This window comes from Euwallacea similis, chromosome 8 (assembly GCF_039881205.1).
Source record: "Euwallacea similis isolate ESF13 chromosome 8, ESF131.1, whole genome shotgun sequence".
In the NCBI taxonomy this organism is placed as follows: domain Eukaryota; kingdom Metazoa; phylum Arthropoda; class Insecta; order Coleoptera; family Curculionidae; genus Euwallacea; species Euwallacea similis.
The window spans coordinates 1,467,953-1,493,093 of record NC_089616.1 but is presented as its reverse complement, the minus strand read 5'-3'; the positions used below and the strand labels follow the sequence as shown (position 1 = coordinate 1,493,093).

Sequence of the window (25,141 nt, the reverse complement as noted above, 5' to 3'; positions counted from 1 at the left end):
ATACCGACAAAACTGTAGATGCAGGTCTCTGCTTGAAGTTCCATCCTGGCACTTAGTTTTGCCATATCATTGGGATGTACGGACTATGCATATTTGATATATGAGCCGTTTAGAAGATAACTTTTGTTAATAACAAGTAGTACCCCTGCAGAAAGTCATACTACCAACCTCAAAACAGCTGAATAACCCATTTAGTTCAAGGAAAACTGCGATTTAACCATTAGGTTTATTTTTCTATAAACGTAAATAAATAAAATGCTAAACTTTATGTAACATCATGGATTTAAAATAATATTTTAAAGTTTAAACAAAAACGTTATCATATACAGACTATTTACATTAAAATCATTCATTTTCAATTCTTCTCTTCTGAACATGCATCTGAAATAACAAATTCGATCAGAAACATGCAACCCATCAATATTCTCTGACAATGAGATTCGTGTTACAACTATATTCGTTACAATTATCGGTGTCATATTCTAAAAGTCCTAGAGCCTCTGGACTAAAAGAAGACTTGCCTTGGTTAGTCCCAAATTTTATACTTCTGTAGATTTGTTCCAGTTGTGGTTGCACGTTGCCCAAAAATGGACGTTCGGAAGGCTCCGCAGCCCAACATTGTTCCATAAGATTCCAACAAGCTTCGGTAAAATGTGGCAGACATTCTGGCCTTATCCCTGTAAAAAATAATGTTTCATTTCTGGTTCTCGTTCATTCTAAATCTTGTACTCGCTTATTAAATTCGTTGGCCAACCAAACTAAGCGGTTCTTATAATAAGAATATATAACATTTTATTATTTTATTACCTTTTCTAACACTGTTCCACAATTGTTCCTTATTTTGGAACTGATCAAAATGAGTGGGTAACTTCACCTGACCTGCACAGATATACCAAAATAATATCCCAAAAGCATACACGTCCACGCTTGAATCATATCGTCCGCTTAACAATTCGGGTGCCATATGAACGGGAGTGCCCACAATGCTGCCGGACATCATTGCTTCGGGAATACAAAAGCCAAAATCTGTCAATTTGGCTCTATCATCATTATCAAGCTGGAAAGGGATTTTAAGTTTTTTTAGAAGCACAACTTTTAGAGGTGTTAGGCAACGTAATGATGGCACTCACCAGAACATTTTTAAGCTTGATATCTCTATGAACTAATCCTTGAGAGTGTAAGTAGCGAATACCCTCTATCACATCAATTGCTATCTTAAGTCTCTTAAGCCAGGACAAACCACTTTTCAAGCCACAGTATAAGTCCTTTGTCATCCTTTCCATGATAAGTAGAACTGCCGGAGAGCTACCGCCCCCATATTTATAATCAATTACCGATCCCCTCAGCTTTACAATTCTAGGATGTTCTGATATAGTTCTGAAGAAAATGGATTTTATAAGTAAATTATCCAAAATTGCGGGGCTGATAAGGGCATACCTTGTGTAGTAGAATTCCATAGCCAAATCATTCCAATGTCTGTCATCAGGGGGTACGACCGACTTAAAAGCGCAAGGATTAATGTCTCCCCAGGGTTCGCAAGACGAGACTACCCCATACTGTCCTCTCCCAATTTCGCGAATGGGCTTGGGCATACCCCATCGAACCAAGTCACATAAAGAAGTACTTTCCAACGCCAGTCTAGCGAACCTAGGCGCGTGTTTTTTCCTTATGGCTATTCGCTGCTCTTCAGTTTGCTCTAACTGATCTGAAAGTTGGTTTTCTAGACTTCGAATGGCCGATTGGAAGGCTTCGTGCGATGATTTTACGTGCTCTTGAAACTGGAAAAATACGTTTCGAATCATAAATGACGGATCACTAAAATTTTGAAAAATGTAACAAGTTTTTCTTCATAAAATGACTAGAAGCGAGTCGTCTTTTCCTGAAACCCTTCGCATTATCTTTAGCTTTTATCCCTTCCTTACCTGGATACATATCGTTTTAGCCAACTTGGAGGAGCTCAGTGAATCAATCAAATTAGTCACAACTTGAAGTTGCCATTGCAAACCGCACTGAAACTGTCCACTGGAAGACCAAGGCGAGGCGAGACTGCCTAACAATTTTCGCAATCTATCCATGAATGTATGAACTACAGAAAATGAGGTAGGTGTTTTCAAATCTACGTTATAAGCTGCATGAATGATTTGTTTAACGGCATCGGAAGCAGATAAATTGCCCTCCAACTCATGACAGTTCTTCTCAAGACTTTCTACACATCGTTGAAGGGTTCCTGTAAAACTCTCTTGTAAACAACCAACGGACTGGACTATTTGAGTAGCTACAGAAGCTCCTAGTCTATTAAGAACTAACTGCTGGATTTCCATTGTTGCTACTTTTGGGGATGCTGGAAAGCAGAAATTGAGTGTTTATTAGCAGCTCTCAGGGTTACTAATAAAAGGGAACTTCTTTAAGACTTCACATAAAAAATTGTTTTCAGGCATTTCGCTCTCTTAAGCACTTGCGGATGCTTACATGGTACTGAACAAATATATCCCTCCAACACTTCAGCGACATTGGATCTCATATCTTGTAAAGTCCTTTGGATTATGGCAGTAATTTCTTGCTGTTGCTCGCTAGCTATGTTAGTCAAAGTGGTGTACATTTTCATTTCCACATCCTGTGCATACAAGATCCTCTTGGGAGTAATTTGGATTTCTCTTGCCATATCAAACGCACACAGTATAAATTTTCTTAGGCACGAATTGTGGATCTGGAACAACAAAAATTAAATATAGTAAATTGGCGTTTTTTTTGTGTTTCCTGATTGCATCTATTTGACCCACTTCGTATCTCTTACTGTTTCTGAGATACCTTTCAAACTACACGCCAAAAGCCTTAGCAATATTTGAGTGGCTTACCTCACTTAATTTTTTGGCCATTTTAAGGATACTAGATCTTAACACCTCACTTATAAATGAAGCAAAATCTTTATGGAATGTTCTATCCGACATCAAGGAATCGTCTAAAGAACACTCTAAGCAAAACGACTTCTTTCGTATCATTGGTTCTGGGTCCCTTGCAGTACCACGGACTTCAACATTAATATAACCTGCAGGAAATAACTGATAACTCCCAAGAAGAAACCGTGACACTTCATGTTTACCTAATCTACACAATTGCTCCCGTAAACTGTGAAGTTTATTGTCACTCTTCTGCGTGGAATTCTCAACTAAATGTTTTTCAGATTCGGTTAGAGATTCAGTGCTTAAAGCTCCTATTTCAAATTTACTTAAATGTGAGTCACCACTGCTCACATTAACAAATAAGAACGGCACAGCAAACGTGTCTTTGAGTTTCCTAATCTCTTGAATGTTCTGCAAACGAGTGAGCAATTGAGTCTTACCTCACCAAACCCTGGATAAAGAGACTCAACTCAAAGGTAAAAGATTATCTTTGAGTTGACGGTTGCCCCTTTCAGAATCTTGAGAGTCCTTAACTCAATGAGAAAATGTCTTGTGTGACATCTTAGCAAAACAGTAAAATTATATAGGCTTACTGAGTCATTCAGGGTATCATCGGACACAGCATATAATATCACAGGCAGTACGTTTTCGACAAGTTTTCCTAGAAGGTCGACCAACTGGTGAGGGTCGCAGTCTGGCGGGACTACTATCTTCACGTTTTCCTTCAACAATTTATGTTTGAGGACCACCTCCACAGACGGGCAATGGTCCAAGAGATTTTCTTTGTCGCTCCTCCGTATGTCGTCTTCAGGAATCGTAACCCATGATGACTCTTCGTGGGCCTTTAGATTCTCCACAATTTCAAATTCATGTCCCAACGTCAAGTGAATGCTTTTTACTGGCCCATATTTGAAAGTTATCTTGAAAAGTCAATTAATGGGAATAAATCGATGAAGTTAGCAAAATTTTAATGTGCCCTGAACTAGAGTTGCCAAACTCCGAAATTCAATAAGGCTGCCGCTTATTAAATCGACAAATATCTGTGAAAATCCAGAGTGGCGCCTACTTGTTCTGTGACCATGCTGAATCTATTATTACGCATCTGTCTGTTCTGAATCTATTGTAAAGCGCAACTTACTCTGAATAATCCGAAATTTTAAAGGTTTCAGATGAAATGTCAAAGTTTGGCCAATGCACTTCAAGAGAACCCCTCCAGGTGCACTCTAACTCGAGAGCGTCAAAGCCTCCCATGATATGCAATGGCATAAACAGAATTTACAACATATTTGTTTCAGTTTGCTTTGCACAGGGGGACCATTAACATCGGCAGTTTTGACAGGTAAGCAGTGACCCTAAGATATCTTAAATTGGCTTCCTGAAACTGCACCTCTTTCCCCGTTCTCCAAATCTTGTAACTCTGACAATTTCTGCAATCCTTTCGCGAACTAAGAGAAACGCCCACCCTGCATGAAATGCCCGAAACTGTTACGCGCAAAAATCGTTGAAAAAAGCTGTAACAGGTGCTTGATGGAAAATACTTAAAATCAGCTCTGCAGAACGATCAGGGGAGACTTCACGCACACTGTGTATATTTAGAACTTACCTGTCTCCACTGGCAACTAAAATAAGGAAGAACGTTTTCTTGAAGCATGAGGTTAATAAGTAGTGCCTTCGCATGACAAGACTGGCCGAACACTAATATATTTGGAGTTCTGTCGGCTTTATGAAATAAAAAATCCAGATCGTCATATACTGAGATTTCTTGTCTAACCTCTCCTAGAAGTATAATATTTTACTTCTCAAAACTGTTAACTTCCTGGTGGTATTCATATTTGTTAAATAGGAAACAACTTTCTTATTTTAAGCGGAACACCCTGTATATTTTTGCATGTTTTTACTTGTCTGAAAATTCTATAGATGTTTTATGCTACATTATTCGGATTTTCAACCGTTTTCGAGATGTTAATGTTAAAAAAAATGTTACTTTTACAAAAATCGCAACTCCCAAACGCTTTAAGTTAGCGAAATTACTTTTCCATTCCTATCATGCCTTTTTAAAATGAAGTGAAAGACTTCAAACTAAAAAAATTATCGATTGATTGCGGCGAGAGTAGTCGAAAGGGTAAAACCTACCGAATGCTTGATGCCTACGAGTCATCCGATGTAATGTTTGCAATAAAAATGCATGCCGTTAGCGGTTTTGCTTTGATTATTTAGAATTATAATGATAACCTATTAATTGGAAGTCTTCTCAGACTGATTTCATAGACTCAATCCTTTGAAGACTCCTATATTTCATCAGGTGCTAAGACAATATTGACATCATCACAATCTGGCAGACTACATGACTATGAAATACATTGATATGATGTGGTGACTATGATAAATCACATGTTTTTTACTAGATAAGTACTATATGACTGCTAAGGAATGGGTATTTAAAAAAAATAGTAAAAAATCCACAATTTATTTTGTTCTGCAGTTAAAGAAATTCCTTTGGCCACAATAGAGACCTAGAGAATAGACAATAGACCTGGAATAGCAGTAGAGGGCTGTCATCAGACTACCCAAGTCATTACAGATATATTACAATAAAAGGAGAATTGCATTATCCATTTGAGATAAAATTTCTGGGAATACTCTGGGGAAATAGCCCAATCACTGCTATTACTGTATTTGCACAGTTTTTGAAGTATCTTGCCTTCTCATCAGATATTTTCAAACATTCAATAGAAAATTATGCTGCCAATAGATCACAATACAAAATTCATCTTAATCTGATACTGGTGGCACCATAGACTGAATTTTTTAAGTGTCACTGCTGTTGTCATTTCTGACAAATGTTCTTGAATGGCCAGCTATGGATATTTCCATCCCCTTGATTAAATTGTGTTGGAACTCAACTTCATCTGTTTTAATCAATGGGACTTTAAATTTTATATGAGCACCAGATTTGCTATTGGAATTTTTATATGTTCTAAATAATCCAACGAATTTCATTAAATTGGCGTTCACATAAAACCTTCTTATGTCCCCATAAATAGGTACTTACTCCCCAGTTGAAGAAGGGTGTTAATATCATTTAAGGACCTATGGGTGTCTTTGATAATCCTCTGGAGGCTCTGGCAGTACTTTAGATTCCGCCTAAGCTCTTTTGGTACTTCCATCGTTATGCTATCCATAAATGCAACAGATATGACTCTTGAAATAGCAAAATTTTTCACCAGTTCAATTCTTCAATTAATTTAAAGGTGAATAATTAACCGTTCTCACAAGCAGATCTGAGATTCGATACTCGATATGATATTAATAAATTATTAACCATGAAAAACCAGGGGAAAAACATTAACAACAGAGTCATATTTAGAAGAATTATCCAACATTTTAATTTTCCACAAACAAACTTTGTCACATCGCTTATGTGTGTTTATGATAAATTTTAAAATCAACTTATTAAACAAATAAAATACTAAATACCGGATTAAAACATTAAAATTAAAATTAAATTATCTTCGTTTTGATTTTTGACTTAACAATCAAGAATCTGGAATTTGGCTGAGGGTATTGGCCACATTCAGCTAGCAGTGCTTAAAAAATTTAATCACAAAACCATTATAGTTGCACAACACGTTGGCTTTGCGAACGCGGTTATTAGCGTTTTTATTTAGTTTTAAGTGTCGCTTTCTTTTGATATTCTACCCATGATTCCGGAACGCAATTTCAATTTCAAGATTCAAAATTCATATTCACTCGATGACAATTTATATCATGATTGTTCTGAAAATTTCAATGCCAATAAAATTCTTAATGTCTAAACACATTTGTTTTGTGAAGATGAAAAGTATTCCGATCTTTAATTCGTAATTCAGTATTCAATGGAAAGGTGCGATAGAAAAAAAATGAGATGTGAATGGAGTTTAGAATAGAATAGAATTGAAGAGAATTAAACCCCGTGTCCTATTGGGTTAAGATGAATGGACTGAAGAGTTATAGTACTTAATCTACAACCCTCTGCATAAGGCAATATGTCGCCATGCTTGCAGATGATTCCCTTGGCAAAAAGCTTTCCTTGAATCTGGAAGATTCTCTGAGCGAGATCCAAAATTGGCCTGTATCCAGTATTTAAATTTCGTTTGCTCATCGATGTGTCTAAGTATATCAAAAACTCAAATACTTTTGAATGTGTTTGTTGGAAATCTCAAGTTGTTAAACTTTGATTAATGAAATTCAAAAATATCACCTATTTGTATCTACCTAAACGATACACATCATTATAAAACACTTTGATAAGCGACTAAAAATAAACTAATCCACTGCAGGATTTCTAAATTAATTTAAGTTTCCCGCGACAACCAAAATGCTAAATTGTTGGAGTGTGCGTATGTTGAAAAGAGAGAGAGCACGCGATACGTCAACCTGCATACGTCACCTACTTGTATACAATTTATCTGACCCCAGGGCAATGGCGGAACAATGGGTATTTTCCAAGGATTTTTCTAGAAATTAAACGTGATTAAAATGAACGTTGCGACTTTTAGAAACATGCTTTAAGTATAGATATAAACGAGGACAATTTTATTGTCAATTTCATAGTTTTAAATGTTTCAAAACATTTTTTTATGTAAAGTTATATTTCAAGCAACTAGACCATTAGCATGTTACGCTAATGTGCGTCTAGCAAATTCCCGAACTATCACAACTGTTCTCGTCCATTTTAACCTTTAAATTATAAAAGCTGCTTGTTCGCTCATCTTTGGGAGTGTATCCTACACAGTGAAACGGTAAAGGTGCTTGTGTTTTTTATTGTGTTTCGAGAACTATTTCGAGGTTTTCACTTCTTTTGGCGCTAGTGAACATCTGTGCGCGTTTGTTCCTATAGTTTCCGAAAATGGGAAAGGACTACTACAAAATATTAGGAATAGCGAAAGGCGCGAGTGACGACGACATCAAAAAAGCTTACAGGAAATTAGCTTTGAAGTATCACCCTGATAAAAATAAAACCCCAGGAGCGGAGGAGAAATTCAAGGAAGTAGCCGAGGCCTACGAGGTCCTCTCCGACAAGAAGAAGCGAGACATCTATGACCAGTTTGGGGAGGAAGGTTTGAAGGGGGGTGCACCTGGAGGTGGCGGTTCTGGCAGTCCCGGTGGTAATTTCAGCTACACCTATCATGGAGATCCCAGGGCCACATTTGCTCAATTCTTTGGAAATTCGACACCGTTTTCCGCATTCTTTGACTTTGGTGGAAATAATCCAAGGATGTTTGGGATGCATGATGATGACATGGATGTGGATGACCCCTTTGCTTCTCTTGGTGGGGGAGGCGGCCAAAGAGGTGGGCCTGGAGGAGCATTCCGAAGCCATTCATTTAACTTCCAAAGCCCCAATAGGAACAAAGATAAAATACAAGATCCACCAATTGAGCATGACTTATACATCAACTTGGAAGATATAACTAAAGGGTGCACGAAGAAAATGAAAATCAGCAGAAAGGTCTTGCAGCCTGATGGTACCACAAAGAAGGAAGACAAGGTTTTGACCATCAATGTCAAGCCAGGGTGGAAGGCAGGGACAAAAATCACATTCCAGAGAGAAGGTGACCAGGGAAGGAACAAAATCCCCGCAGATATTGTGTTCATCATTAGGGACAAACCTCATCCTTTATTTAAACGCGAGGGAAGTGATGTTAGATATACTGCCAAAATTTCACTCAAACAGGTGAGTGGTGCTTGTGTTAAATTGGTTGCTCTCTCCATTGCTGGAGATTTTGCTGAAATTTGGAAATTTTGCACACTGTTCTAATTATAAAATTAGAACCTCAATATTGAACTAAATTTAGCTGGCTTTACTTGACCTACTATGACGCCAGTATTAAAAATAAAGCATCCTCTATTTTATATGTTCTTTATTATAATTATCTATCTCTATTGATATTAATATTTCTGTTTCAGGCTTTATGTGGGTGTACCATCGAAGTTCCAACCATGTCTGGCAAAACAATTCCTTTACATTATACAAATGAAATCATCAAGCCAAATACTGTAAGGCGTATCCAAGGTTATGGTTTGCCCCTACCCAAAGAGCCATCCCGTAAGGGTGATCTTATAGTTAATTTTGACATAAAGTTCCCTGATAATCTGTCACAGTCTGTAAAGGACATTTTGTTTGATACTTTACCAAATTAAACAAATATAAGTGATTCCGGTAGAAGAATTGTACGTTTTAGTACAGTGGATAAAAGATGACTTTTATAAGATGTTTGCTTTAACTTTTATAGTTTAATACCACTTAACCTAAAGATGTATTAAAAAGAAAGTTCCAGTTTCTGCAAACTGTTTTAGTTTCACTTTTAAGTCCAACTTTGGCAAAACTGCACAGTTTAAAGTAGTTTACCTTCAAGAAGTTTTTATAGGTAAAGTTGTAGTACACCCACTTTTCTGTTAGTCTGTGCCTCGGTTTCGTTCCGTTATTAGTCCTAAATCTTCGTTTTGGTTATTGTTTAAATATTCTCATTGGGGGGGTTAGTGTTTCCTGTTTTGTCAAAGTATGTACATTTTCGTGTTAAAAGTGTATATTTCATTACCATTTGTAGATGTTGTTAGTAATGTAAGACTTTCTTTAATAAATTATTTTTTTTTAATAATTCCGTTTCTTATTGAAGCCGTGCGCATTTCGCAGCAATAAAAGGGCGTTGGTGAGTGCAAGACCAGAGAAAGTTGAACCTCTCGAATAGAAGCGTCGCTTAGTCGTGCTGCACCACAACGCCTAGTTTTGCCGCATCATTTTAAATCATTTGTTAAAAACGTTTTCTAAATAAACCGTTTTCAGCATCTGCGGATCGTTTTATTTCCATTTTAAAACCAATGTCACCGTTGGGAAACCATATGCAGAACCTTAATTCGTACATTGATTAATAAGGTTATCTCTCTGTTTTAAATTTAGCGGATTGGCTAAGCTGAAACTCAAGGTAGAGCACAATGCGTTAATCCCCGCACCATTCAGAAAACCGTTTTTGTATTTTCGCTGAAACTTGAGGTGATAGGCATTAGCTTGTTTTTTTAGCATATGCGATGTCGTTATGGTAATCAGGCATTCGAGTCCTGAACGGGGACAAGTTCAAAGCAATATTTTTATAATCTGATTAATCATACGACCCATATATAGAGGCTGAGAGTTGGCGACCGATATTTATTTCCAAATTATGGTCAGTGGGCATATGCTGCATGCCTACCTTTCTTTTTTGTCGATCGCCTACTACCTTTCTAGATGGTCATCAGCCCTAAACATACAGCGCGGACGTGGAGTGAGGATTAATGCACATTGCTTGATGGAAACTAAATTTGGCAAAAATCTCTCAAACGGGCGCGAAATCGTTTTTCTTGCGTTCCTTATGCAAACCTTCCGACTGTCCGCGGCGGGTCACGTAAACGTTTTTCGGCTGCATTTTGGGGTGAGCGATATGAAAAATGCCTAGAATTGAAGGGATCTTTGATGGGAACATATACCGGGTCAAAATTGAAATTTTCAATTCACAGAACTTTCGCAGTGTGACCAAATTTAACCGTCGTAAATGGGACACCTTGTAGTATGCCCATTTTTAAAAATACCAGGTGATTTCAACGTCGTGTTTCGCAGATAGCGCATGACACTCCAAGTGCCCATTTGGGACACCCTGTATAGATGACGAAATTTTCTGGCTATCGCTGCCTTCGACTTCCAAAAATAATAAAATCAGAAGATTGAACTTATTCCAAAACGTTTTATTCACAATAATTAGAACAATGATCACCTACATTATGTATGATAGAATTATTAAAGATTAATACGTATATACACATATCCAATTATACAAAAATATAAAGTGTGGCCAAATTTTGAAAATTACTATAGCTTTGAGCCATTAGGCAGATAATATCTGAGATTAGAGCAGTGGGACGCACCAGAGTCCAATTATTAATGTGCTGGCGACCAAAAATCAACAATCTGACTAATGTGTTAAAGCTCCATTTCAAGGTAATTAACTCGTGGTTAAAGTTAACAGCATATTAACAATTTGACCCTTAATTTACTTGAAAAACAATAACTATCATAGTGATTTAATAGATCGTTCCGCATACACAACTTCGCCCTCATTATAACGGGTGATCACAAAAAAAAACCTTGTAGCAGGTGAATCGCACGGGTCTTGAGTCTCTTTAACGATGTCTAATCTGTGTCACATCTAAGATGTGACTATTGGAAGTTTTTTCAATAAAGATCGCCCTTTATCAACCGTAAAAACACCCATGTGAATATCGTTTGAATTTAACGTTATTGTTCTCAGTAATTTGGGTGCCGCTAGTAGTGATCTAGAAGAACTGGGCACGATTTTGGAAGAGGTGGAGTCACACTGCTATCTTATATTTGCACCGACTGCACAGGCGCATGACGCATCTCTCAGATGACAAAATGACGTCATAAGGGTACAAATACATTAAAAAAACAGGACAATTTTTAGTGGAGCGCGGCATTTACTTGCTATATTCAGTCCTTCTAGATCGTTGGACATAATACACTTCTCCATTCTTATTCAAATAATTGTACATCTAATTAGCCTAATGGTTGCGGTAAGAACATCATAATGATTTGATACGTGCTCTTAACTCTGGAGCTACAGCTGACGAATAAATACACTTCGCATCACAATTAATGCGCCGCTAAAATCTTATTAAATTTCAAAGTCAATTTTTTCGTCAGCCAGTGACTCGACTACGACTTTCGTTTTTTTAATTGAAACTTGTCACACAGTATGTGCCACGTGCCACATATGTTATCAGTATCTGTCATTTATGAAGGTTTTCCAAAGTTTCCATTCTGGAATTCGAGCGTAAACAGGGAGCAAGTAGAATGATTTTTCAACGCAATTTAAATGTTTATAAAAAGAAAAATCAATGGATTGGTTTTCCTAATGCGCATGTGTGTCACATGCATTTGTTTTCGCTCCTCTATCACTGTTTGTTTTGCGTACTCTCGAAGGGGGTGATAAGAAAACAATTTTGTCGTAGGGTTTTCCGATAAAACTGCAGATACCCTGTATATTATCTATATCATAGAAATTGATTTTTTTATCTCGTTGTCAATCGTGAAGGAACAAGCTTCAATTTAAAAAAAAAACATTAAAGTCAAGCCGCTGGCTCGCGAGAAAATGGACGAGAAAGTTTCAGCGGTGCGTTAATCACAGTGCGAACAGTACTTGTGTATTAACGAATTATTGTACAACTATTTGTCGATGCCAAATTAATAATTTAAGTATAGTTTTTGCATAATTAGGTACTTAATCTAATCATATACATAATTTTTATTCTGTCTTTGAACTCATCATTGCATTTTGCACCAAACAATCGAACGGTGGCCCGACACATTGACGTCGCACCGCCGAATTTCTTGGACAGGCTACAGTGCCTGCATGATATAAGACGAGCTAAAAGTTACTCATTGGACTCTTAAGTGCTCTCTTTTTTCTGGGTATTAAGTTAAATCTACAGGAAAGAGACCACTTTTAAGAACGCATCGCTCTGATCAACACAAATAAATCGCGCAAATGAATTGACTCGACCTGTAGCCGCAGTATTAAAGCACTGTAAAAAGTTGTCTTAATCCTCAAAAGTGTGGTAATTACCTTGACGAATGCCATATTATGAGATGGCGAGAGTTTTAACATTAAATCGTTTATTTCAACCTATCTATACTAAAAACTTTACATATAAGAACAAATATAATTAGAGCTGGCGCTTGATGTAGAAGCAGATACCAAAGCACACAGTGTTGGAACAGAAATACTGAATTAACGATCGGAAAGGTTTACAATCAAATAATTTATGGGAATTTAAGTAAAAAACCACGGTTTCGCAATTAATACAAATCTTTCATCAACCCCCCGTCGAAACCGATGTGCTCGATAAATAAATTAAACTTAATTGCCCCCTTTGGAGAAAATTTGTTATAATTCTGAAATTAAACGTGTATCTCCTTTCGCCCGAGGGAAATTCAACATTTCAGAGAATATTAACACGACTTTTTGTTAAATAATGTGTTGCATTGATCGCTACTTTCAGCTTTCCATTCACGATCGATTTTTTCAAGACGCCTTCCATCTCCAATACTAATTGAGGCTGCAAGACGCAGGCAAATTATGTTTTAAAATGTAGGCAAAAGCGCAATATCAACTGCGCTGCTAAAAAGAAATCTTACCGCATCTGAATCTTTTGAATTTCCCAATATATTATACAGTGTGTCTCAAATTCGATGCTATAAGTTCTCGGTTATTCTTGAAATGGTTGCGCGCCCATAAGTAAAAGAAAATGGCGTCCGATAGACTTAGACATTCGTATGATACAGATTTTAAAAAATCGGGCAGAGGGGGACATTTATTTACAACCACACTATATATACCTACCGATTTTTTAACGAGACGCCCAGTATACTATTTGATATTTCGATTAGTCAGAGCTTTGCAGTTCTTCCCTTCTTCTAATTATCGTCAACAATTCGCGCTAAAATTTTTCTGCTCAGTTGCTCTTATCGGATAAACTAAAACCCCTAATTTAACAATCTGACCAATTTCGATAACCACCAATCTGCGTAACTCTGATAACTACCGAGAATGAACACCGAATTAGAGATTCACTGTATAGTGATGTGTACAGGGTTGTTTCTTATATTTTGACAAATCGAGATTTGTCAAAGGCAAAAAGTCCTTCGAACGTGCAATTAGGAAATGGAAACACAAATGAGCATCGGAAATTATAGAAACGCCCAGAACTTGTTTTTTAATGTAACACCCTGTATATTAGAAAACGCTTAGGAAGCCTGAAAACCTTTTTTAGGGAAAATTTCATTTTCTCCACAGAAGAGTGGTATTCAAAGAGAACTTAAATTTTTCTGCAACTTCAATAATAAACCAGCCATGTACTCGTCAAAACATAAGGAACCACCCTGCCCAGCTACTGCTAATCGACGCTCAAATATTTTCTCACAATATATATCTCATAAAGCTACTTAAGTAAAACTGACTTAAAGTTCCTAACTATTATTCTACTTACATCCTTATCGAATAACGTGACTACCCCTCTAAGTATATGTACAACCTAACGATACCTTAGAAAAAAAGGAGAAATATTATTTATTGAAGGACACTAATATTGTTTTTGCATGGTGCTTTTTAAGCTTGTGTCCGTCATAAACCACGCTCAAACAACGCTGCCGTGCCTAAGCTTGGATAGGTGCTTCAATTAAACCATCTTAAACTGTCTCTAAACCACGGGACGAAATCACTTGACAATGTCTCTCGACACCTTTAATTCAGTTACAGCAGTGAAATAGTGATCCCATCGAATCCTTATCGTTAATAATTTATTTAACAGCATGGTGGATATTAAGTTTCATATAGAGTAGGCGCAGTGATAAATATTTAATTTATATAAGGGCGAATATTTATTTTTAGTTTCTGATTAAACCCCAGAACAGAATTTTGCTATATCAACTCGAATTCAATTTGTCGGCAGTTTAAAAGATCGTAAAAATCATGAAAAATTTGTATGAGCCAATTAGCTTATTACAGTGCATGCAACGGTTCCAAATATATTGACGATAAGAGCTAAATCTAAAATCACGATTCATTTCAACATACAGTTTCGCCTTCTTGTGTTTCATTCGCGAACCTGAGTGTTTGTCGCTTACAAAAATTAAAAATAACGTTACAAAAGGCATAACATTACAATTCAATTTCAGCTATTTCAGGGTAAAAAATAAATAAAGCTTCGGATACTTTCCTGCACTCTTGTAAAGCTGGATAAAAAGTGTTGCAGGATTGAGGCTTAGTTTCTTCAAACAACGCCTAATTGGTGGTATTCACAGGAAAATATGCAGTAAATATTTCCTGTGGTCGATCCTCCTTTGGGAGTCATTGATAACTATAGGTCTCTTCAACAGACAAATTCTTGCCATTTTTTTCCGAAGAAACGGTTTTCATTCACGACCAAATATTTGACCCAATAGTTGGCTGTGAATGAAAATCGTTCGTCTGCCTGGAAGACATTCATAGTCGTCATTAAAAAGGTAGAATTACGAAGGGCACATTGACTGCACTACTTCTGACCCTCAGAGATGATTGCACCAGTAAATTATAAAAAATTTCACTTAAGTGGTATTAACATGATGTAAGAAGCCGCACGAACTACTGAAACTGCAAGATTAACTAAAGCAAATGATGTATAAATAAAAATTAATCAACTTCAAAATAAATATTCAATACTGCTGATTATTTTAAACGCAAAAGAATAAAATGTAGATAATCGAAAGTTCTGTCCCCTCACTTACAACACTTATTCAGTAGTTCATGGGTACAACCAACTAGTGACATTCCGAAACATGGCATGTGAATCTATTACATTAAATTATACTTTTATCACAACTGAAGAAATTATCAAAACCTTATTAAAGTCTCTGACTACTGGAGTAGTTATAGGTTAAATTCTTGACACGTAAGGTACTGTTGTTAAACATCAAGCACTAAGAAATATCTCTAGACGTTGATGGTTGAGTCGAATCCGGAGATCTGGGACTGCTCGACCTGCTATCGCAAGGAGCAACATTTTCAAACGTGGTGCTCCGTGAACAAGTTATACAAATATAGTCCTCGTCTTCGTTAATATCTTCTGCGGATAGGCCCACGCAGGCCATGTGAAACCATTGTTCGCATCCACCATCGCATTGAACCCAATCCACATTTTGTCCGGTAGGGCGTTGGCAGCCATTAGCCGCGCAATCTTCGTCTTCACTATCACTGCTGTTGGAGGCCGTGGATTGACATCTTCGGCCCCTACGTTTACCTCTCAGTTTTTTTTGTGCACTATCTTTGTTTACGTTTTGTTGTTTACGGCCGCGAATTTTCTTCTCGCCTTCTCCTTTCGCTGCCTTTATCGTCTTCTTGGATGAATCAACTATATCGTCAGACAACCTCTTTCTTCCTCGCTTTTTGGAGGTAGCTTTGAGGTGAGCATCGAAATCTATCAGGGCTAGTTCTCTGTCGTTGTCTCTGGAAGCCAAAAGAAGTTTCCACAAAGCGAACGTTTCGTCCAAATACACCTCCAGTAAATCGCCCTCCATAAGCAAATCCTCGAATTGTTTCTTTAGCTCCGGAGCTAGACGAATTACATAATCTTCGCCTTCGGTTTTAGGGAGGTGGAGGCTGTACGCATGTTCGCCCATCCTATCGTCAGAATCTCTGAAAGATTCTCGAGATGCCTCGTCTGAATCGTTGATTCCGCTGTCACACGTGACTCCGTCTTCGTTCACCCCGCTAAAGGGAGCGATTTCCTGCACCCTCTGGTGAAGTTCAGGATTTTTGGAAGCTCGTTTTAATTCGGCAGAAATTATCTTTTCAGTTCTTTGCCTCATGGCGGCAGCAGTAAATTTCTGGCTCAAGTTATTCAACTTTTGTTTGGCTTTTTCTAATTCGGGGTTTTGAAGAAGCTGTCGGGCTCTATCTTGCCAGTTCATCGCTCTCTCGGTCAAACATTGCAGAGCTTCCCCTTCGGGTACCCTTACGTAAAGTTTCTGAAGAGACATCAACAGACTAAGAATAGTGTCCAGCCTCGGACGTTTAGTCCTTTGACAGTTGGTGCATACGTATTTACAGTCTTTAAATCCTAAAGATACAGCGACACTGAGGAAATTTCCTCTAATTTTACTTGTCGCGACTTTTGGAAGCTGAGTACAAGCGGAATGAAACCAATCGAAGCACAGTTCGCATCGCAACATAACACCAAAAAGGCCTCTGCCGCAAACGCAGTATGAACTGGTAGCATCGTTAGGATCCAGGGTTTTCTGCTTGTTGGTTTGCCTCAACTTCTTTATCATCGACATTTCCATTTCTTCGGCCTCCTTAAATAGCGCCACTACCATACCCGGATCCATAGTATTCGTTAACGATAATGATTTGCTGTCTTCATCCGAGCTTTTGCATTTCTTCGATGTTTTATAGCTACTGGGAAGCACAGTTCTTGGCGATAGAGCTTCCATTAAAGTACAGGGAGAGTCTTTTCTCAGGAATGCTTTGCTAGTTTTCTCCTTCCAGTTGTTAGCTAGCACTAAGTAGTCATTCATTCTGTCCACCTCCACTAAATGCAAAGCCAGTTGTCTCCCCTTTCTAATGAGTTCCTCCATGGCACTGTAATATGGATAGTATTCAGCAGAGTTCATTTCTTCCAACTGTCTCAGCCAATCCCTTCCTTTTTTCATGGCATCGAAAAGTACAGCTTCCGTAGGTAAATGGCAGGCAATTTTCGAAGCGTCTTTGAGAAGCTTGTCCACTTGGATAAGAACGTTCGGATCGTGGCACTTCAAAACTTCCTGAGCTTTTTCCTCCCACTCCTGACTTTGTTCAAGAATCAGTTGCAAATTGGACAATTCTTCTTCCATCTCCCGATGTGGTGGCAAAGAGCATCCTTGTTGTATCAAAGTCTTAATTATGTCGAGTCCCATAACGTCAGTTTTATTTCTATAGCTATCCACTTCTTTTATCCATTGCGCCTGCTTTATTCGCGTGTTAATCAGTTTCAAACTTGGCAGCTCTATGCAAAGGCCGTTTCCATGACCCTGACATTCCTCGAGATCAGAGAGAACGTTTTCCTTTAAAAGTTGCGTCAGCAATTCCTCACTTCTGGCCTCAAACTTACGAGTTTCGTCCAGTAAAACTCGGATGCTTTTGGCCTCATCTAACACACACGCAAGACTATCAATTTCATCGCAGAACAAAGTGAGTTCCTCGATGGTCAACTTGTACTTTGCCTCGTTAGAATGCCTCGTCCTAGTGCGCATTTTATTTAAATCTAGCTGATGTATTACGCTGGCACATTTCTCGGCATCTATTACGGCACTAGTTAAAGTTTGCAGTAGTTCGCATTTAGGAAACTTTTTTCCGTCTGCCTCATTTAATAGTTCCTTCAAATCGTTCAGATTCAGAGTTTTAGGGGTATTTGGGTCAAGAGCGTCTTTCACTTTGGCCACCCAGTGGTCAAAGGACTCGGCTTTCAGTTTCAGAGCTTTCAACATTACTGGCAATTCATCGAGGGTGTACCTGTATCGCAAAGTTCTATTTTGTGGAGGACACTCACAAAGATTCTTATAATGCCGCAGACAAACCAGAGTGGTGGTAGAACAGGAACAAGTCATCGCGGACAAGAAGCAAGTAGTCTTACATACTTCGCACTGTCTTTCATCATCTGGAAGTAGTTCAAACGCCTCTCGTTCAGCATTTGTCACTCCCTGGAGTTAAATAAATAATGCTCTTCTAAGTATTCCGTGGACCAAAGCTAAGTTTAACGATTATGACTTACCCAATCCAGCAATGCTTTACGTAATTTCTTCTCAGTGTCTACCATGACTAGCATATCCTGATAGGTGGCTGCCGCTATTGTCAGATCCAATTTATCGTTATCTAAAGCCATTTTGCACACTAGTTCATCATGGGAAAACACGCAAAATCTTCTCAGATGGGAATAGTGGAGAACACACTCCCTGCCCATTCGCAACCAATCTGCTGGAGCAAAGTTAACAGCTTCCGCGAAGTTATATCTAAAAAAATCCACGAAATCCATATTTAGTGTCTATCCATATGTAGCACATAATGCAGACATACACATCGTATAGTACTCAGTATAATATACAGTGTGTGCAGGATAAAGATGTGTCGAATTGAATTTCCATATCCCTAATATACATATAGAAATATTAAAATCCACCAAATATATTATTTCGTATCGCTTATCGATTATTTATAGTACGACTTATGAATTGTACCTTTGCAAGCGGACCGGTTGTAAAGTTTTTTCACATTTCGAAGGGATATCACTTTTTAAATGATTCAGTTACGCGTCAGCGCGGCAGCAAACAACACGTTCGCCATACAGAATAGAATTATAATCAGGAATTTTTCTGTTTTAGACCAGTGAGATATGTCACTCGTGTATCTAACATTTAGTGAGTGAAAGTGAGTGTCGTATTACCGACATTTAGTGAGAGATAGTGAGAGTTGTGTGGCAGACATTTACTAACTGAAAGTAGGGGTCTCTAAATACTTTTGTCTCCATTTGTAATGGAATTACACAGATCACAAAACAGAGCACTTACCCTTGATTAAATCCTGCATGATACGCTCTTGGAAAAGTAACTACAAACTCCCCAGCATGTTGATCGGTTCTATAGACTGGTACCCCAGCATTCATAAGAATATTCGGATTCATTATCGTAACAAGTTGATGCAATAAGTCAGGCTGAGAATGAAATAATTCGGGTGCGGCAGATTTCATAGTTTCTTCAAATGCTTCAGCCTTACTGCCTGGAACTCCATACCAAGTCTTGGCTTCGCCCCAATGGAGGTAATTTATAGAGTAGGACCAATGATCTTCATTGTGCCAACAAAATGTCGCAAAGCACATTCCTACATACATCCATGGAACCTAAATTGGGTATTTAATTTCTTAGTTTATTGTTGAGACTGGGGAAATAGTTAGGAACGGGGATCTGTTACCTTCATTCCAGAAATATCGGCATTTATGTAGCCTAGCACCGATCCTTCTAAAACTGGTAAGTTATTTAAGTTCCAACTGGACTCGGCATATTCTTTGTCTCCTTGAAAAAGATTGGCGGATGATTTTGTTGGAAATCCGGAGCCGTGGTCCATTGTGTGTAAGTCAGCTCCGTATTCCACAGTAACATCTTCATCAATTGAAGAGACTATACGCCAAAATTCCCGTTCCACTGTATGAGTTGGTACCATCTGCAGAACATCGCGCTTAAAAAATACGAGTACATATTCTCGAAGATTATTCTGATAGCTTTAACTCAAAATGTCTGCTCATTAATTAATAATGGACACAGGGTGAAAAAGAATATTGTTATAAAATTTGAATGCATTGAATTTTTGTGTCACTGGGCTACAAATAACATTATACATACGTGAACCGGCATGTTAAAATAATCTGATTTGAACTGATCTGCCATTTCCCCGAACTGTTGCAAAGTATACTCTCTCTGAGCCTGTTCGAATCCGAAAGCTTCGGTTGGTTTTGAGACCTCCTCGGCCACACATTTCGGGCATCTCCAGTCGCCTTTTGGAATTTCAGATAACGGTGGCATAAGACAGAAAGTGTGGTAACTGTCATCACAACCGTCACAAAGCAACATGAATTCTTCCGCATCGCCTCTGTTGCAATTGTGACAAACATATTTCGCCAACTGAAAGAGGTTGGTCCTATATTTATGCATATCACGCCCTAGACAGGCTCAACTTACAGGGTCAAAATCGTATTTGATGGTCTTGGAACGAGGTTTTTGCTCCTTTTTGTCATCATACCCGGCCATTTTCGGACCGGCTCCATAAAACTGCAATCTTTTTAGCTCCTTGTTCTTATCATCCCCGTCTGGATCTACCGATTTCTCTTCCTTAATCTTAAGCTCTATCTGTTGAAGTGGCAAAAAAATTGTTAAGATGCAACCCATGAGAAAAGTACGAAACTTACCTCAGTCTTATCTTTGTCATTCATTTCGAATCTTTTGGAACGTCTAGCATTTTTATCCGAAGGCGGTTTAACCGCCATGCGGTTTATAATGCCATGGGGTTTGTAGTCTTTATCGGTTTTTTCATTGCCTTCATCTAGGTTTTCAATTTTCTGCAAAAATACACAAATTGGGTGTTCATTAGTAGGTCGGAGGTGCTACACCAATCGACTTACTATAGTGACATTTTTTCCCTCTTTAAATACGTCGAAAGGAAATAAGAGCCGTTCATAATGCTGCTTTAATATGGTCCCAACATTCTTTCCGATTTGATATCCTAATCGGATTGATACTTTCGACCATTTTCTCTGCTTAGTCACTTCTTCAAATCCACCTTCGAGTTGCACTACTCTATGTAACGTGTATAAATCTAGTACCCTTCTTTCTACCATAGGAATTTTCAGGGATGAGCCCTGCAATTCCCAAAATTTTGCTATCTGATCTAGAAAATTGAGTTTAACCCTAGTTTTCGCCTAAAAATGTTAAATATTTAATATTAATAAAACTGCTTTGGATCATTAGACATAGCTATACGGGGAGCTATTTAATGATATACCAATGGTCATAGGGTATTAATTATTAGGAATCAGACTTTTGTCTCTATCTCAATTATGGTCAATTTCTTAAAATCATGCATTGTGCCCTATGACACATTAGCGTGTCATTAAATATATACATGTTTCCTCCTGGATGATGATTTTGCACCAGATCCAGAATTAATATCCCTACAGGGTGCTCTTGGGAAAAAATATTGCCATAAATCAGCTCTGGCTGCAATTACTACTGCTTCGGATTTAACCATCATTTAACGTTCAATAGAACAACAGAAGTTACGTTTTTGCTTCATTTACCTGCATAAGAATTAGTGAAAACTTTAGTATACTCCATCAGAAACTATACAGGGTGTTTCCTAAATATAGAGAGAAAATTCAAACGCTTGCACCCCAATATTGACATAACACTTATTTGCCTAATAAGTACTACGCACACGTGTGTAGTAAACGCTTTGTATATAACAAAGAACATAAGAAAAAGACGTCATGTATATCAGAAGCTAATTGAATTAGCCATGCAACAATGCATCTTCCACATATTTTCTTTAGAAAAACAGACCCGTGATTATGCAATCAGATTTTATCTACCTGTTATCGTTTTGCCAATATCCTAGAAGTCCGTTGAAAAGGTGCCACCCTGTACATAAAAGCAATATTGTAAAACTCTTTGTTGTCAATTAAAATAAATGAAATATGATGAACACAGCTATGAAAAGTAATTAAAACTAATTAAATTAATACTTACCCATGAAGAATTGGAAGTGTGACAAACCCAACCCAGACCATCATTAAGTATTTACCAAAATTTCATATATACTATGTTCTCAATCATAAGCTGTTTCCAAAAAATTTTAAATACAACAGTTGTAAAACTCGTATTGAAATCATTTTTTTCATAAATCGGCATATATGAGACAGTTCATAATTCAATTATCATGTCAAACCTACTTGGTTTTCAAATAGAACACCCTGTGAATTGTTACAGATTTGTATAGTCCTTCGATTGTCAAATTCTAGCAGGGTGATTAAACAACACAACCTTAGTTATATGCACTGTTTCAGAACAGTATAATTAAAAAGCAAATTTTTCCCCATTTCTTAAATGTTGACAGTATTGTCACATGGTCATAGCAAACACAATTTAAATGAGAGGGGACTTTAACAGTAATTTGATTATTGAAGTTCCCTCATAAAACTTGGCAATTTGCAAGATTTTTTAATGAAATAAAATGTCCCATATTGCACTAAGAGCAAAATCTGCTTACGGAATAATTTGCACAAATTAAGTACGTTAAATAGGAGTACTTTTCTCAATTTAATTTAAGAGAGTGGTGTAAAATTTCCCATGGGAATATCAATTGGCAGGTCTGCTCAATAAAATCATCCAGTATTTTTGGAAGCATAGGGAGGAGTAACGACAGAATATAAACTAACAGACCTACCTCTAATTCATTAAGCCTTTGTATTCTAGGGGTGAATCTTAACTTGTCTACATCAACTGCAAAGGGAGGTTGCCACCTCTAAAAAGATTTTAAAATTATATATTAGAGGACATGCAGCTTGTGAGTAAGATGATTATTTATTTCACAAGCCTGAATTCAAACGGCTGCGCATAATATGAGTACACTGTATCTACACAAGTAATTTGAATCATAAAAGATGTATTAAAATGTATGCAAAAGTGACAGTGAATAGGTATGAATTACCCAAAATAAATATGGCTGCTTAGGATTATGTTGCCTTCAATAAAATGATAAAAACTGTAATTCAGATTGTATTGTTCAGAATTTTAAATTAAGGTTCAACATATGGAAGGTGAACGTCGTTGATGAGGATCCTTGATCAAAAATTGCCATAAAATAGCAAATACTAATGATGCAGCTGACTAATGGCCATGAATTACTTACCCCTGGTGGTTTAATTTTGCATATTCCTGTATTTTCTGCTATAGGTCGAATTTTAGCTATGTAAGCTAGAGGATCTAAAAATTCTTCATCAGTTGGATAAAACACTGGGGCCTCTGGGGGCACTTCAAACTGAAAGGCTTCTTCTTTGCACTGGCTGTAGTGCTCATTGCACTTAATGGGGGAGTTTTTTGAACTTCCTGGACTGATTTTCAAACCATTGTTACTGCTTCCATTCAACTGCTTATCTTTTGTAGTCATTTTGAAGGGAAATCACATTATGTTCCACCAAACAGATTTTTAAAATATGTCATGACTACTTAATAAGTAGGTATTTCCATTTTCTTTTTGTTTTCATTACAAACACAAAATGTATATTAAACTTGACAAATTTGTTTAAGAAATTTGATAAAAACCAGACATTTCACTGCGTTAATCGCTCTCTTTCCGAAGAGAAAACCTGGGTTGCGCCGCACAATTTGATATCCAAAGGAAAACCCAGATTTGGAAAAGATGTCTGTTTTCCTTAGCTGAATTATTTAACGTCACCCGACATTAACAACACTATATATTTTAAGGAGGGAAAACGTGCAATATAACATTTTATCACTTCTTTTGCGCAAACACAAGAAACTCCACAAAAAGTAAACTAAATCCATCCACATACATTACACATTTTGCTACCATCCACCTCTATCAGCATGGTTTGGCATGAACATCATAGGCTCCCCCCACTCCCTAACTCTTTCATCTTCGTCTCCGTCCCACCACCCGCAAAATCGATCCGGTATCCGGCGATGTGATGAATAATAGACGCTTTCAAATGTTCCACCTCACTCGTTGAGAACCCACATTATCGATATCGACAACTAAGCAACTATCGACATTTCAATTAGATCTTATATATTCCTTCTCGTGCAGCTTTACAATTTACAAAGATACGACAATGTGATCGTGTTTTCTAGCTATTAAAAGAGCAATGTTAATCTATAAAAAATTACATGCTGACAATCAAAATTCAAAAATCCTTTCACATGAGGTGTCATTCGATCTATAATGTCATTTAAATTTCTAAAATTGAATGTACTGTTGCGAAAAGGGTGGTTTTGATGAATTTGTGCTCAACGCAAAAATGTGTCCCCCACGAAAACAAGATTGACATATCGTGACAATTTCTGATATTTTGACCGTAGTTTAAAATAAGCTGAGTGCAAAATTTTCAATATTCACCCTGTATATATTAGCTTTAAATGTGTGTATCATCCTCATTTCCATCATCGAAAATTAAGAGGAACAAGTTCGAATAAAAAGCCATGCTCACACTATTCACTGGCATACAAGGTCCCAATAGCATGTTAAGAATGGCTTTTCTTATTGATTAATTCAAAAAAATATGAACTATTTTTTATTGAGCCCTTGCTCTCAGAGGTGGAAAAAAGTCCTGGAAAAATGTATCAGTATGTCGTCGCTTCTGACGTCACTTATTTCTTTTCTGACTTGTGGCTTCCCACGCTCAGTACTGGCTGCTAAACAAGGACAGATATTTTTTCTATCGCGCAATGCTCGGTATGACTGCTCACCCCTACATAGCGCTATAGGAAACTACAGAGGGATACTTGGCACAGTGACATATAGATGGCACCACTTCAAGTTTTAGGCAACCCATAATACAAATGAGTGTTGCTCACGTAGCAGCTCAGAGATGGTAATTTTATTCTTTTGTAACCCTAGACGTCAATTTTAAAAAGAATTCATTAATTTGGCTGCTGCTCAACGACAGCATTTACGTTTTGATTTTCGAACCCAAATAATTTTGAAACTAGAATAACCGAAATTTCTTATGTCAAAACTTATAATTTTGTCTACAAATTAGTCTTCAGCAAACCAGTGGCGTCCATGATAATTTTGCACAAAAAAAAGACCTAAAAATTGAGTGCTCCGATTTCACTGAGATTGGGTTCCGCAGTAGCCATACGATACAGCCTTGATATACTGTAGTCAAAATTTGAATCAGATAAATTCGATTTTTTGGCCGAAAAATTTTCATGATGTATAGTCCATGGTATTTTTTGGACCTAAAAATTGAAGTTGTTCAATTTGAATTTTGACTGCGGCATATCAAAGCTGTGTTGTACGGCTGCTGCGGAACTCAATTTCGCCGAGATCGGAGCACTCAATTTTAATTTT

General features: G+C 37.4%; 3 protein-coding genes across 4 annotated transcripts; 1 reads left to right on the top strand and 2 right to left on the bottom strand.

Moving 5' to 3' along the window:
- Nucleotides 1–212: 212 nt before the first annotated feature.
- On the bottom strand, nucleotides 213–6,444 carry LOC136410272 (dual serine/threonine and tyrosine protein kinase-like). 2 transcript variants are annotated; one of them, XM_066392342.1, is made up of 12 exons: nucleotides 5,953–6,444; nucleotides 4,504–4,676; nucleotides 3,494–3,820; nucleotides 3,101–3,311; nucleotides 2,856–3,046; nucleotides 2,470–2,707; nucleotides 1,923–2,341; nucleotides 1,438–1,778; nucleotides 1,131–1,377; nucleotides 808–1,057; nucleotides 522–677; nucleotides 213–381 (listed from the first exon to the last, which is right to left on the bottom strand). In XM_066392342.1, the coding sequence occupies exons 1-12, from the start codon at nucleotides 6,080–6,082 to the stop codon at nucleotides 356–358; spliced, it is 2,709 nt and encodes a 902-aa protein (XP_066248439.1). In that variant the 5' UTR covers nucleotides 6,083–6,444; the 3' UTR covers nucleotides 213–355. The 2 variants fall into 2 exon arrangements, with proteins under 2 accessions (XP_066248439.1, XP_066248438.1); XM_066392341.1 differs by having other exon boundaries at nucleotides 213–677.
- A 1,163-nt stretch (nucleotides 6,445–7,607) lies between these two features.
- On the top strand, nucleotides 7,608–9,230 carry LOC136410180 (dnaJ protein homolog 1). Its single transcript, XM_066392216.1, has 2 exons — nucleotides 7,608–8,616; nucleotides 8,850–9,230. The coding sequence occupies exons 1-2, from the start codon at nucleotides 7,789–7,791 to the stop codon at nucleotides 9,081–9,083; spliced, it is 1,062 nt and encodes a 353-aa protein (XP_066248313.1). The 5' UTR covers nucleotides 7,608–7,788; the 3' UTR covers nucleotides 9,084–9,230.
- Nucleotides 9,231–10,643: 1,413 nt separating this feature from the next.
- On the bottom strand, nucleotides 10,644–23,682 carry Kdm5 (Lysine demethylase 5). Its single transcript, XM_066392747.1, has 10 exons — nucleotides 22,958–23,682; nucleotides 22,493–22,570; nucleotides 20,673–20,969; nucleotides 20,460–20,609; nucleotides 20,233–20,400; nucleotides 19,897–20,175; nucleotides 19,469–19,717; nucleotides 19,069–19,397; nucleotides 18,276–18,513; nucleotides 10,644–18,204 (listed from the first exon to the last, which is right to left on the bottom strand). The coding sequence occupies exons 1-10, from the start codon at nucleotides 23,213–23,215 to the stop codon at nucleotides 15,448–15,450; spliced, it is 4,803 nt and encodes a 1,600-aa protein (XP_066248844.1). The 5' UTR covers nucleotides 23,216–23,682; the 3' UTR covers nucleotides 10,644–15,447.
- Nucleotides 23,683–25,141: the final 1,459 nt, after the last annotated feature.

Coding starts and splice junctions, on each gene's coding strand:
- LOC136410272 (XM_066392341.1), bottom strand. CDS start 6,082: ATGGATAGCATAACGATGGAAGTACCAAAAGAGCTTAGGCGGAATCTA. Junction 4,677..5,952: donor CACCCTTCTTCAACTGGGGA/GTAAGTACCTAT, acceptor TTATACTTCTAG/GAGAGGTTAGACAAGAAATC. Junction 1,378..1,437: donor ATGGAATTCTACTACACAAG/GTATGCCCTTAT, acceptor CATTTTCTTCAG/AACTATATCAGAACATCCTA.
- LOC136410180 (XM_066392216.1), top strand. CDS start 7,789: ATGGGAAAGGACTACTACAAAATATTAGGAATAGCGAAAGGCGCGAGT. Junction 8,617..8,849: donor CCAAAATTTCACTCAAACAG/GTGAGTGGTGCT, acceptor TTTCTGTTTCAG/GCTTTATGTGGGTGTACCAT.
- Kdm5 (XM_066392747.1), bottom strand. CDS start 23,215: ATGACTACAAAAGATAAGCAGTTGAATGGAAGCAGTAACAATGGTTTG. Junction 20,970..22,492: donor AAAGGCTTAATGAATTAGAG/GTAGGTCTGTTA, acceptor TAACATTTTTAG/GCGAAAACTAGGGTTAAACT. Junction 20,401..20,459: donor ATGACAAAGATAAGACTGAG/GTAAGTTTCGTA, acceptor CCACTTCAACAG/ATAGAGCTTAAGATTAAGGA.